The 14,410-nt window shown below is 49.2% G+C and overlaps 1 protein-coding gene across 1 annotated transcript in view; it reads right to left on the reverse strand.

Annotated features, from left to right (window-relative positions):
- Window positions 1–7,405: 7,405 nt before the first annotated feature.
- ZNF467 (zinc finger protein 467) overlaps window positions 7,406–14,410 on the reverse strand; it is a 13,305-nt gene continuing 6,300 nt past the window's right edge. Inside the window, exon 5 of the mRNA XM_008590371.1 lies at window positions 7,406–7,464. Coding sequence (XP_008588593.1) covers window positions 7,406–7,464 — 59 coding nt within the window. The remainder of the gene's footprint in view (window positions 7,465–14,410) is intronic.

Here is a 14,410-nt window from a genome sequence, read left to right on the forward strand (position 1 = left end):
CCCCCGCCGCTCCAGGTCACGGGAGGGACGCCACGCCGCAGCAGGCTTACGGATCTGGGTCTTGGACAGCACCCTGCATCTCCCCAGTCCTGCTGGCTGGCATGTCCTAGCACAGGAAGCCGACCGTTCCCCTCTCCCGGGCCTGAGGCCTCTGAGGTAGCTTGACTTACTTGACTAAAAGCTTCCCAAATTTTATCACACTTGACATAAACTCAATTAAAAGTAGGTCTCTTTTGGGGACTAAATGCTATGTAACATCATTTCTACCTGTGAACAGATAGATGGGGCCTAATTAGAGATCTATGTCCACGATGTCTAAGCTATGCAGAAGGCATGTGAACTTGAAACTGGGCTCCCTGATCTGCTTTCACCTGCTCCTGACTGCAGCTGCATCCCCAGAGCCTACACGTGTTTCTAGAGAGTAACTTTTCTCCTAAATCCTTCCAGTCCCCTTGAGTCCTGCTTCCTTATTCTCTCAGCACTTTGATTCCTCTCTGTGGGCCTTTCCACCTTTGCTGTGACCTCTGTTAATGGAGCCAGCCTGGTAACGGGAAGAAAAGGTTCTGGAACACTCGTGTAGGAGGCTTTCTCTCTGCTCTGCCCAGCAACATTGAAGGTGATGGCCATGAGCCAGCATTTAAGACAAACAGAAAGACCTGACACTGAAGTTCATGTACAGACACAAAAATCAGGTGGTTATGATCCAGCCACCTTCTCAGTCTTAGGCTAGTTGTGTGGACCTGCCCTTCACCTACCACACACACATGTTCACGGACACACTCACACACTTACACATGCACACACATGCTCGCACATGCTCGCACACTCACGCTCACGTGCTCACACACGTGCTTTCTCTCTCTCACACACACACACATGCTCACATCTTGTGGTTATATCGCGTCCTCTGTGCAAGGCCACCTTTTGAGCATTTCATCTTGCTCTCAGGCATACAGGAGAGCTGACGGGAGGGAGCCCTGGGCAGGATTGGCCCTCACTGTGCTCCGTGTGTCCAATCGCCACCTGCTGCAGCTGGCTTCTACTCCTTTACATAGGCCGCTAGCCCTAGAGGAGCTCCATTTTAGACTGCAAAATTCTGAGTTTAGTACTCTAGCATCTACCTCAGTAAAACTGAACCTACCATGGAGGGTGGACTCTGAGGTGCCCCCCATGACCTCCACCTCCCCTTCTCTTGAGTGTGGACAGGACCTTTGACTTGGCTTCTAACCAACAGAATATGACAAAGGTGATGGGATGTCACTGCCATCATCATGTCACATGATGTAAGATTCCATTTTGCTAGCAGAGGTTCTCTTCGCCAGCCCAAAGAAGTGAGTGCCATGCCGGGGGCCCGCATGGCAAAGATGTCCTGCAGCCACAAGGAAATGACTTCCGCCAACTCGAATGAGCTTAGAGCACATTTTCCCCCAGTCGAGCCTCCAGGTGAGAAGGCAGCTTGGCTGACACCCGGATTGCAGCCTTGGGGGACCCTAAGCAGTGGTCCCAGCTAAGCTATGCCTGGTCTCCTGACACCAAGAAACTGTCAGATAATAAGTGTGTGTTGTTTTAAACCACCAAACTTATGATTATTTGTTACAAGCAATAGATAACATACACCCACATATACCAGCTCCACCTTCTTAATATATTTATCTTCATTCTGTTATTAAAAGGAGTACATCATTATAGAAAACATGGAAAAGGGCAATCCAGGAACTGACAAGGTGACTGAGGCTTGGAGAGGGTGAAAGGCTCATCTGGAGTCACACAACTAGTGAAAGTCATGATGCAGGATATAAACAATGTCTGCCTGGCTTTATAGATGGAACTTTCAACCCAACATGTCAGGGGTACTCGGCTTTCCTGTGCTTGAGGCTCACACTTTCAGACAGAATTTTGGCAGCACACTCAAAGGCATTTAGAGATTTGAAACAACATTACCCGACATTGGGGGGAAAAACCATAATTGTGATTACATTTTAGCAATGTCTCAAGAGAATCTATAAAAGTATCCGGTTATCACATTATTTGGCGGCCTTTCCTTTCTATGTTGCTGTTTAAATATAATGATTTTTAGCAGAGTGCACATTCTAATTTAGGCTCTCGAAACCAACCTCATGTGTTTTCTCCAGTAATGTCTCTTTGACACTTGGCATTGCATGCCCTGCTGTGTTGAATAACAACGACAGTGCTAGCTCACGTTTACTGAGCACTCATTACATGCTAGTCACAATAATCACGTTTCATGACAATCTGTGGAAAGATTGGAGTATGCTCCTGCCCTTGATCAGTTTAAAAAATAAGATTTAATGTTTTTTCAATTAACTTTAGCTAACATTTACACCCAGAATGTGCCAGGCACTATGTGATATTATTTCACTATTATGGATAATTTTATTTCATCATAGCACCAACCCAGTGAAATGCTATTTTATCTTCATTTTGCAGAGGAGGATATTGAAACTTAGAATGGTAAGTTAACTACTTAACCTGGTAATTGGAAGGGTGATAGACACCTCACCCTGAGCATGCTGGCTTATTCGTCCTGCTAGACTCTCTAGCTATGATACATGTCTGTTTTCCTTAGTCTCAGATATTCTTGCAATAACTGAGTTGGTGCACTTTGCAACTGTCTATAAAACAAATGCAGATCCAGAGTCTAGGCAGTAAACACATTTATCATTGACCCAACAACTTTTCATCAGGAAGACTAATTTGCACCCCAGTGTTTCTCAGCATTGCACCTTGGATTTTACTGGGCAGAGAGTTGCTGAAGAATTCCTGGGCTGGCTCATGTGCACATGGTCAGCTGGACCTCAGGGAGCTCCTGGTAGAGCTGAGGGCCAGCTGAGGGGCAGATCTGGGGCTTTCTCAGCCCCCTTGAGCCTCCAGCCAAGTTCTTTGTCAGTGCTAATCTCCCTGGCATGAATGAGGGACCAGATGAGAGAAACTTCTGATCAGGCATACCAGAAAACTCACACTCTTGGCTTCAGATATATTCGTCTCCCATTCCTCACCCAAATTCAACTCTTTTCCCATCTATGAGAGACATTTGACCAGGATTTCTTCTGGCAGGAAAGCTGATATGGAAACATGGGGAGATGGAGGAAGCAGTAAGGGGGACACGGGCCAGCAGGTCTCCCTGTCTGGGTACCTATAGTGAAGACACCTTGAGCTAGGTCCCTCAGCCTGGAAGAAACTATGCCCTGCAGTCCTCCCCTCCTCTAGGACCTAAAAGCAAGGTGCAGAGCAATTCCAACCCCTTGTCAACCCATCCACCTTTGGCAGTCCCTAGAGAATGATCTAAGGGAATAGGTACACATTAAAGGACAATTTGGAGAATATCCGCGGTTAGCTAGGGCTGCTGGACAGGGAGCAGAGTGCGTGAGAGACTGCGGGTTTCCTCTGTCCTCTTTGCCTTTGTTTGTTGTTTCTATCCTTTTGTTTCTGGCAGGGAGGGCAGAGGGATCAAAACCTCCTGGGGAGCTAAAGGTGGGGTGAAGACCCAGGACCAAGTCATGCTGCTTGCCAAGGCTGAGTGGCAGTTCAGTGTGACTTCCTGTCTTGGCACAGGTAGAAAAAGTGACACTATGAGAAGTAGACTGGTCCCCTGGCTGCTACTCTCACAGGGGGTGTAGGGTCTACTGTGCCTGGGACCAGCCAAAAACCACTCAGCTGAACCCAGCCCCAAATTGCTAACCCATAGAACTGCAATCAAACAAAGGGTGGTCATTTTAAACCACTCAATTTTGAAGCAATTTGTTGCACAATAATAGAAAACTGATAGAAGAGGATTCTGACAGAATAGGTTCAAATGTGATGATGGAGGAAAAAAATAAGGTTGCTTCTTGCTTGCCACCTCCCAGTCCAGCTCGTTTAATTAACAGTTACATTTGCAAAAGGCAGATCCCTGCAGTAATACCGGATAGATTATAGATTTCACCCCCAGGTATTCTCAAGTGCCTAAGCACCTACTTGATTTAAACAGATAGTTCATGTTCCTGGGACTCTCCCCACATCCCACTCAGCCATGTCTCCCTCGGGACCTTACCTTTCAGAGCTGGGGGAGTGCAGAAGACCACTCTCTAACCTTGACCAGGGTAACTAGCACTGACCCCCAAAGAATGTGGCAATTGGAGCTGAGAAGAAGCCATGACCTTGATGGGAGTAGAAGTAGGGGCGAGGAATGAGCTATCTCTGCTTTGTTTCCTTCCTGGAACAGAGCAGAACATAACTAAATGAGACATGCAGGTGTGCAGGCTGAGCTGCCGCTTCTGGGAAATGAAAAGCTTCTAATTAGAATGTTTTCCTCAGGCTGAGGGACAACTCCCAAGCCCATCGTCAGCCCAGAGACCATGGAGTTTCTGCTTCCTGCCCAGGTGGGCCCTCCCTGTTGTGTGATCCAGCCTCCAGGTCTTGCCAGGTGGGCGTGCTTCGGTCTGGGTTGGGGGGCAAGGGCGGAGGACTCCTTTGGGCTAATTGTACATCCTGGTCTGGTCCCAGACCCTTGGCCCACCTTAGCTGTGGGTTTTAAGACCCCACCCTCCCAAGCCTGCTGAACAGGGAGGGGTTGCAGAGCCAGGGTGTCTCCTCTGCCCCCTAATTGTACATCCTGGTCTGGTCCCAGACCCTTGGCCCACCTTAGCTGTGGGTTTTAAGACTCCACCCTCCCAAGCCTGCTGAACAGGGAGGGGTTGCAGAGCCAGGGTGTCTCCTCTGCCCTGCAGCTGTTCCTGCAATAGGGCTGCCCAGGTGCAGGGTCACAGGGAGAACCAGAACCTGCTAGCAGGGTCTGCCCTGCAATACCAGGGGTTCCATCTTTCCTTCCCTCCCACCCATCAGTTCCCGAGGAGCCTCTGTCCTTCTCCAGGCCTCAGTTCTCCTGTGCATGGGATGAGAGCAGGGTTTCTTAAACTAGGTTTGGGGACTATGAGGGCCCATGATGGGCTTAAGGGAGAGGTGTCCAGGTACTCTCTGAAAGTATATGCAGACTATTATTTCCATGCACATTACTCTGAGGGGAGTTTAAACATCTTAACAAAGTGATTAGTGGTTCACAAAATGTTAGGAAACACTGGTCTAGAAAATTCCCAGGCCCCTCCAGCACTCATATTCCTGCTTTCCCTTTCTGTGTCACTTCCCAAGCATGGTTCTACCCTCCCTTCTCAGTCTATGTAGCTGCTTCTCATCCAAGACGTGTACCCTGCGGGCTTCCAAAGGGGCTCTGGAGTAACGACCAACAAGGCTGGTATGTTATAATGTGACTGTTAAATTGGGGGGGGAGGGTAGGGGGACAAAGTATGTGAAATACACAGGACATCTAACTCATACAATTGCATTTGAGCAATAAATTTAGGTCTAAGCATCCCGGCAGCCACATGAAAAAAGAGGATTGCTGAATTGATTAAGCCTCTGGGATTTGTGTCTCACTGTTGCCACAATTTAGCCCAAAGCTATAACTCTAAAAAGGTGGATTTTAGGCACTAAGTTTACCTAGTACGAGAGAGATTTTAAGATGGGTAGGCTTCTAAAGCCTCCTCCTCCAGCTATGCAATTCAACAAACATGCAGTGAGCATTNCTAATTGTACATCCTGGTCTGGTCCCAGACCCTTGGCCCACCTTAGCTGTGGGTTTTAAGACTCCACCCTCCCAAGCCTGCTGAACAGGGAGGGGTTGCAGAGCCAGGGTGTCTCCTCTGCCCCGCAGCTGTTCCTGCAATAGGGCTGCCCAGGTGCAGGGTCACAGGGAGAACCAGAACCTGCTAGCAGGGTCTGCCCTGCAATACCAGGGGTTCCATCTTTCCTTCCCTCCCACCCATCAGTTCCCGAGGAGCCTCTGTCCTTCTCCAGGCCTCAGTTCTCCTGTGCATGGGATGAGAGCAGGGTTTCTTAAACTAGGTTTGGGGACTATGAGGGCCCATGATGGGCTTAAGGGAGAGGTGTCCAGGTACTCTCTGAAAGTATATGCAGACTATTATTTCCATGCACATTACTCTGAGGGGAGTTTAAACATCTTAACAAAGTGATTAGTGGTTCACAAAATGTTAGGAAACACTGGTCTAGAAAATTCCCAGGCCCCTCCAGCACTCATATTCCTGCTTTCCCTTTCTGTGTCACTTCCCAAGCATGGTTCTACCCTCCCTTCTCAGTCTATGTAGCTGCTTCTCATCCAAGACGTGTACCCTGCGGGCTTCCAAAGGGGCTCTGGAGTAACGACCAACAAGGCTGGTATGTTATAATGTGACTGTTAAATTGGGGGGGGAGGGTAGGGGGACAAAGTATGTGAAATACACAGGACATCTAACTCATACAATTGCATTTGAGCAATAAATTTAGGTCTAAGCATCCCGGCAGCCACATGAAAAAAGAGGATTGCTGAATTGATTAAGCCTCTGGGATTTGTGTCTCACTGTTGCCACAATTTAGCCCAAAGCTATAACTCTAAAAAGGTGGATTTTAGGCACTAAGTTTACCTAGTAGGAGAGAGATTTTAAGATGGGTAGGCTTCTAAAGCCTCCTCCTCCAGCTATGCAATTCAACAAACATGCAGTGAGCATTTGAACGTGCCACATCCCAGGAATAGAGCCAGTAAAACACCAGTGTGCTCTCGGTGGCCTGGGCGATGAGGCGCTTAGTCCTATAAGGGCTGAATATTTCTAGAGCTCACTTTTCCTACCTGTGAAGTGAAGACAGTAACCCCCATACTGAAGGGGACTTAGGAGAATAAAGTAGGAGCCTTGGTCACAGTCAGCACTCAGCAAGTCTGGGGCTCACACAGACACAACCAACAACTGGAGAACTGCCTGGTAAAGTGGCCATCTGCGGAACCAAGAGAGCTTAGAAGAATAGATCCTCAGGGGCTGGGGACATCGGGAAAGGCCACCCCCAAGGAGGTGGCCTCCACCTGGGCTTGAAGAATAGGTAGGATTTAAAAGGGAAGTTGGGGTGGGTGGGCACTTCATGATGGGGAAGCCAAGGGTGGCAAGTGGGTGGGGGTGGTGGGAAATACCACATCATATTTGGAGACGAGAACCAGATCCCCTGGTGTAATGTAGAGTTTGTACCCAGGAGGCTTGGAAGATAACTTTAAAAGGTTTGTTGCAGAGAGCCTTGAGTTACAACAGACACGTACTGAGTACTGGCTGGATGGTGGGCGTGGTGCTCAGTGCCACAGAAGCTCGCGATCACCAGAGGGAGACAGACACATCTGCAGCAGAATGTGACACTGTGCGGCAACAGCTATGGAGTGTGGATATCCAGATAAAGAAAAGTTTCCAAGTTGGGGACTAACAAGCTACAAGGAAGACCAGCCTAACAGCTGGAGGATAAATTGGAAAGCAGGAGCTAGCGGGAGAAGCTGGAGGCCAGAGACCGGACAGGAGATGGTGTAAGTAGTCCAGGCGGGTCACGAGCAGGACATGACGGACGGCGCTGGGAGGATGGGGCAGCGCAGGGAGCAGGCATCTGGAAAGGACAAGTGGGCTGCAGAGCAGGGTCCACCTTCTGGAGAGAGAGGGTCCTGAGGACACAGCCCACTCTTGAGAGAGTGAGCCTCATCTGCCAAAAACACAGCCCCTCTAGGAAGAAGCTGACTCAGAGCATCTCCTGAGAGCCTCCAGTGAAACCTGGAGGGGTGAAATCCCAGAGAGAGGGGGCTCAGGGTCCTGCAGGAATTCTATGTGGCTGGGCAGGAGAGTCTGCCAAAAACACAGCCCCTCTAGGAAGAAGCTGACTCAGAGCATCTCCTGAGAGCCTCCAGTGAAACCTGGAGGGCTGAAATCCCAGAGAGAGGGGGCTCAGGGTCCTGCAGGAATTCTATGTGGCTGGGCAGGAGAGCAGTGTTGGTCTGGCTTCTGCAGAGCCTGATGTAGTACCCCATTTGCAATGCCACTACGGATGTTATATAATGACATTACATAAGCCTATTACATAAATCAAAGTCCTGCTACGACCAAGCATGGCCCCTGCCCGAGGCTGACCTAATCCGAGGCCTGAAGGCTCTGTCCTTTGTTGGGCAGTTGGATAAATCTGCTTCCTAAAAGCTTCTGTCACACCCTCCTGACTCCACACCTCTGTCTGTGGGTCACTGTTGTTCCCTCTGAGCTACTGATGCCACGGCTGACACTCACCCAGCCTTTCCCAGGGAAGGACAGGAGGGGGGAATGGTGGCCGTGGACCCTCTCCTGGGGGTCTTTCATTCCCCACTGAATGTAAGACTTATCTCTGGTTAAAGAAATTTTGGAGACTGATGAGTGAGTGGAGTTGTTTGTTTTTCTCCCCCAGGCCCTTGGAATTCGCCACAAACACAGGAAGGTTCTCGAGCCCCAGGGACAGAAAAACCTTTCACTATTGGAGACCAGCATGTCCTCTGAATCTGCTCAACTACCCTGTATTTCAGTCTGCCCATCTCTCCCTCCAGATTCTAGCAGGAGCCCCCCACCCTCAGCCCACCTCTCCAGACCTCCCGCCCCACCTCAGCTCTTCTCCCAACCATCTTACCCTCAGAGGCAACATCACCCCGGGTGGCTGTCCCCCCATCCTGCGTCTCTTCACAAGTACACCCTGGCACACGTGCGTGTTTCCACCGCCCTGCCAAGTTTACAGAAACACCAAACAAAACAGTCATGTCTGATGGAAAAAAGCTCAATTCTCAGTTGTTCCTACAGTCTCCTAAAAGTCAACTGTTTACTGTCATGTCAAAGCTATTTTACTTTTATAGAAGTAAGAAAATGTACATTTAAAAATCACTTGTAGAATAAACTAACACAAAACCAATTTTTTGCTGTATCTTTTAGCTTTTTTGAATGATATGCCACATCTCCAAAGCTAGTTTTCCACACAGCACAGTGTAGGTGCAGGAGCGCTCAGGGAGGGAACCACCTGGAGACCCCAGGTCCACACCCGCGGGCTCAGAGCCACACTGCCCCAGCCCCTCCCAATGCCACAAGCCTTTGTTTCAATCTCTCCTCCTCCAGCTTTGACACGTGTCTCAGTCAAGGCCACTGTTATGGGTTGAATTGTGTCTTCCAAAGAGACATGTTTTAGTCCTACTCCTTCCCCTCACCTGTGAAGGTGATTTTTTTCAGAAATAGGGTCTTTGCAGATGCAGTTAAGATGGGGTCATACCGGAGCAGCGTGGGCCCTAATTTTATATGACTGGTGTCTTTATAAGAAACAGAGAAGAGACACAGACATGGATATGCACAGAGTCAAGACACAGGAGAACATCACGTGATGACAGAGGCAGAGACTGGAGTGATATGTCTATAAGTAACAGAATGGCTAGGAGACCGCGCGGTCTGGCTGACACCTTGATTTCAGACGTTTAGCCTCCAGCACTGTGAGAGAATATATTTCCATTGTTCTGAGCCACCCAGCTAGTGGTACTTTGCAGGGGAGGCCCCAGGAAATGAATACAGTGCCTTTGGTGGGGGAGCACCTTGGCACGGCCCTGTTCCCTGGGTGCATGCAGGGGGAGGCAAGCAGGGGACACCAAGTAGGCAGGGCAACCTCCAGGTATTGAGGCTTGGAGGTGGCCCGGGCTGAGCAGTGTCAGGGAAGGGTGCCATGCGTAGGCTCTCTTCCCAGGTTCCCGCCCTCCTGTGCCATGAACACTCCCGGGGCTCTGCTCCCTGCCTGCCTCCTGCTCTCTCAGAGCCTCGCCTGTCTGCATCACCTGGTCTCCCTGTGTGTCACCTGCTCAGACGCAAGCTACCTTTCCCCAGTTCCTCTATTGAGGGTGTCACAATACACATTTCCTATGAAAATGAAGCTTCATCCTGCCTGACAATTCCTAAATATTTAAAGTTACACTGACATCCACACCTCAATACAGACTCCCATACCTGTGCCATAGGGTGACTCCACAATTCATAGTCACCTCTGGAAAGGGAAAATTTTGTAACAGATACACAATCCCACGTCCAGCTGCTTTGTGCTTTTCCTCAGGTCTCTGCCCCCCAGTACTGGGCATCGGGGGGAGGAACCCCTTTTGCTCTGGCAGGAGACAGACGTGTATTAATGCTGCGGGTGAACGTGACCATGCTTCCAGAGTTACAAGGAGCTTACAGTCTTGGCAAGTTATGCACTAACCCCTTTTGCTCTGGCAGGAGACAGACGTGTATTAATGCTGTGGGTGAACGTGACCATGCTTCCAGAGTTACAAGGAGCTTACAGTCTTGGCAAGTTATGCACTTCCTCAGAGATGCCCTCTGACCCTCCAGGTGTAATTCCTTGCTTCCTACTCTTCATCCTGTGACCTTTGCACAGTCATTTCTTACATGTTGACCCACTAGATGCACCCACAAGTCTTTGCACACCCTGAAGACCATAAATGTGAGGGTCCTTTCTGCAAGAGGACAGGGGGGCTTGGTCCCGGACCCTAGGGAAATGCAAATCAAAACCACTATGAGATACCACTTCACACCCATAAAGGTAGTCACTATCACAACCCAGAAAATAACAAATGTTGGTGAGGATATAGAGTAATCAGAACCCCTGTGTACTGCTGGTGGGGATGTAAAATGGGACCGCTGCTGTGGGAAACAGTATGGCAGCTCCTCAAAAAGTCTGAAATAGAATTACCGTATGATTCAGTAACTCCACTTCTGGGTATATACCTAAAAGAAGTGAAAGCTGGAACTCAAACAGCTGTGCGTACAGCCACATTCACAGCAGCGTTATTCACAATAGCCAGAAGAAACAGCTCAGGTGTCCATTGACAGATGAATGGATAAACAAGGTGTAGTGTGGGCATACAATGAAATATTGTTAGCCTTATAAAGAAAGGAAATGCTGACACATGTAGAACGGTGGTTGCCGGGGGCTGAGGGTGGTGATGGGGAGTTATTGTCTAATGGGGACAGAGTTTCAGTTTTGCAACCTGTATCATTCAGAGTTCTCCAGAGAAACAGAACCAACTGGAGGTGTGTACATATACAGAAAGAGACTTATTTTAAGGAATTGGCTCATGTGATTATGGAGGCTGGCAAGCTCAAAATCTGTAGGGTGGGTTGGCAGGTTGGAGGCCAGGGAAAGGCTGATGCTGCAGTTCAAGTCCAAAGTTTCCTGCTGTCTGAACTCTCTTTTGATCGAAGGAGGTCAGTCTTTCATTTTATTCAGGTCTTCAACTGACTGGATGAAGCCCACCACATGATAGAGGGCAGTTTGCTTTACTCAAAGTCCACCAATTTAAATGTTAATATCATCCAAAAACACCTCACAGAAACATCCAGAATAATAATTGATCCCACGTCTGGGCATCGTGGTCCAGGTAAGTAGATACATAAAATTAACTATCACACAAGAGGAAAAGTGTTCTGGAGATGGATGGTGGTGGTGGTTATACAACAGTGAGCATGTACTTAAGGCCACTGAACTGCACACTTAAAAATGGTAAAGATGGTAAATTCTATATTGTGTGTATTTTACCACAATTAAAAATAATTAAAAACGGGCCGGCCCAGTGGCGCACTCGGTAGAGTGTGGCGCTTGGGAGTGCGGCGGCGCTCCCGCTGAGGGTTCGGATCCCATATAGAGACCAGTCCGCTCACAGGTTGAGCGTGGTGCGGGCGTGACATCGAGGGTTGCGATCCCGTTGCCGGTCGCGGTACGGGTGCGACACTGAGGGTTGCGATCCCGTTACTGGTCACGAAAAAAGACAAAAAGGAAAAAAAATAAATTAAAAATAAATAAATAAATTTAAAAAAAAAAACCAGACTCTAGAATCAGCCACTGAGGCCGGCCCGTGGCTCACTCGGGAGAGTGTGGTGCTGATAACACCAAGGCCACAGGTTCGGATCCTATATAGGGATGGCCGGTTTGCTCACTGGCTGAGCGTGGTGCTGACAACACCAAGTCAAGGGTTGAGATCCCCTTACCGGTCATCTTTTTAAAAAAAAAAAGAATCAGCCACTGGATTGCTTTTGCACGGCTGTGTGACTGTGCGCAAGTTACTGAGACTCTCTGAGATTTCTTCACCTCATCAGAAAACTGGACCAAGGGGCCGGCCCGGTGGCGCACTGCTACAGTGCGCCACTTGGGAGCGTGGCGGCGCTCCCGCCGAGGGTTCGGGTCCCACGTACAGACCGGCCGCTCCTGAAGGTTGCGATTCCGTTGTCGGTCCCGGTCCGGTACGGGCGCGACACTGAGGGTTGCGATCTGTTGCTGGTCACAAAAAAAAGACAAAAAGGAAAAAAAAAGAAAAGAAAACTGGACCAAGGACAATGACACCCACCTCACAGGGCGGTGGTAAGAAGACACAAAGCCACACCCGTAAAACCTGTAATTCATATAGGACCGAGCACAAAGTGGATGCTTGATATATTTTAGTTTATTACTGTTATTATTCCCAGCATCTAATAATGCCAAGAGCACAACAGGTACTCGGTGTGTGTTTGTCGAATAAGTGAATGAATGAATGATCTTGTTCAAACGACTCAATTTCTCTGTGCCTCAGTTTCCTCCTGTATAAAATGGAGATAATAATGGTAGTTATTGTGAAGACCGGCAGTGTGAATATATATGTATGTAAAGAACTCAGGCTGGGGCCTGGCACAGCAAGTATTAGATAATATTGGCTACCGTTACTATCCGTGGTAATAATGGCAAAGGCTTTTCCTATTGCCTCGCCCCTGGCTGTTCCTCCGGGGCAGTGACAGGGGGAGCCACAGGGCAGGTAGACTGCGGAAAAAGGAAGAGTTCTGCTCACTGGATGCCTCAGCAGCAGAGGAGCTGGGCTGGAGGCCCTGCAAAGGTGGGCTTTCTCTGCCCTGACACTGAATGAGATAACCCCTACTCATCTGGAACTTAGTTTTGTAAACAGCTGACCTTCTGTGGCCCCGAGCAGAGGCGATAGCACAGTTTAACTAATTAGTTTCGTCTTGCACCCTGCATTGACCCCTGGTTGCTCCACCCCTCTTGTCTGTTCCAGGCCTAGCACCCTTCGAGACCCAGGACCCTCCTCCGTCCATCCGTGAGTGCTCCAGCCCACGCCCACCCCTTTCTCTGAACCCCTCTAGCACTCACATCCTGGAGAATAAAATACAGTACCTAGGTCCATCCAACTACCAGCGATGGCCTAGGCATATCAGGAAACCCCAGGCTTCCCTGCAGCTAGGGTTTAGGTTTGGGAGTCAGGGACCATGTCTTTCACTTCTTCTGAGTCTCCCAGAGCACCCAGCATTCAGCGCCCATAAGCGACCCATAAGCTTGTCTTACTTCTGAACTATAAACTCCACGAGGGCAAGAGCTTTTGTTCTAGTCCCTACAATGTTTGCACAAGGCTGGGTAGATTTTAAAGCTCAACCATATCTTCATGGGTGGAGAATTAAATCGTCGGAGTCTCCCTGCCTGCCTGAGTCAGTCAAGCCTGGGGAACACATGGAATCTTCCTGCCTCGAGATTCACAGGTGTCCCGGGAGATCCTTGGGTTGCAGATGGAGAGAGAGGAGACACAGGTGGTCGAAACACACAGAAGATTCTCCTGTCTTACTAATCATGTGATCAGCAAATCTCACTAGAGTCTGGATTAAGTGTCGCTTAAGTCTACTCGCGCCACTTTGCTCTGGTCCTATCCCTGCCAAACACCCTCTTGATTACTAATTTAGTTTCGCAAGCATGGAGAAAGGGAGCATCGTAGGCGCCAAATATCTTCCAGTGCAAAGCAGTCCCCTGGGCGTGTGGTTTATCTGAAATGCATGATGCTGGCATGGTGGCCATTTCTCTTCCTCCTCACGTTGAAAAGGCAGCAGTGCCCTGGGAACTGAGCACAGGGTGCACTGGGGTTCTGTTAGTTGGTGTTTGTGTCCTGAACAGCCAGCTGAGCCCTGGGGATGGTCTTGAAGTCCACAGCAGGCACGAGACACTGTCCTCTCTGCTCACTATGGCGCTACTCTGGCCTCCGGAGACCAAATCTTCTAACCTCTCAGGTGGGGAGGCGGGGGCAGCACTGTGCTTTGCCTCCCTCCACCTCCCCCCAGCAAGATGCCAGTCGTCACAGAATGGCTGTGGGCTCAGTTCCAGTTAAGACTCTCCGGGTCTCGTGAATCTAGATCAATTGGAGGTTAGAAGACCGGGAGAGTGGGACAGGTTAGCAGCGCAGGGGAAGTAGAAACCAGGGAAAGGACAAGGAGGATGAAGCGTTTGCTGGACGCAAGCGAGTCCTTTGCTTTTATGTATAAAGATCGCCTGCGTCTATGGCCACTGAATATTCTGGAAAATGATAGCAAAGAGATAGGTGTCCTCCAGCTTACCCTTTTGAGAGGAGGTGGAGGTGGGATACAAAGAACTAGGGACGATAATAAAGACTAAGCCATGAAGGATCATTCGGTTGACATCTAATTGGGCTCAGGCCTCCACAATGTTTCTTCTCGCTATTTAACGGTTATAATCCAGGGAAACTTAACTGGAT

The sequence above is a fragment of the Galeopterus variegatus genome, unplaced genomic scaffold (assembly GCF_000696425.1).
Source record: "Galeopterus variegatus unplaced genomic scaffold, G_variegatus-3.0.2 Scaffold6048, whole genome shotgun sequence".
NCBI classification, from domain to species: domain Eukaryota; kingdom Metazoa; phylum Chordata; class Mammalia; order Dermoptera; family Cynocephalidae; genus Galeopterus; species Galeopterus variegatus.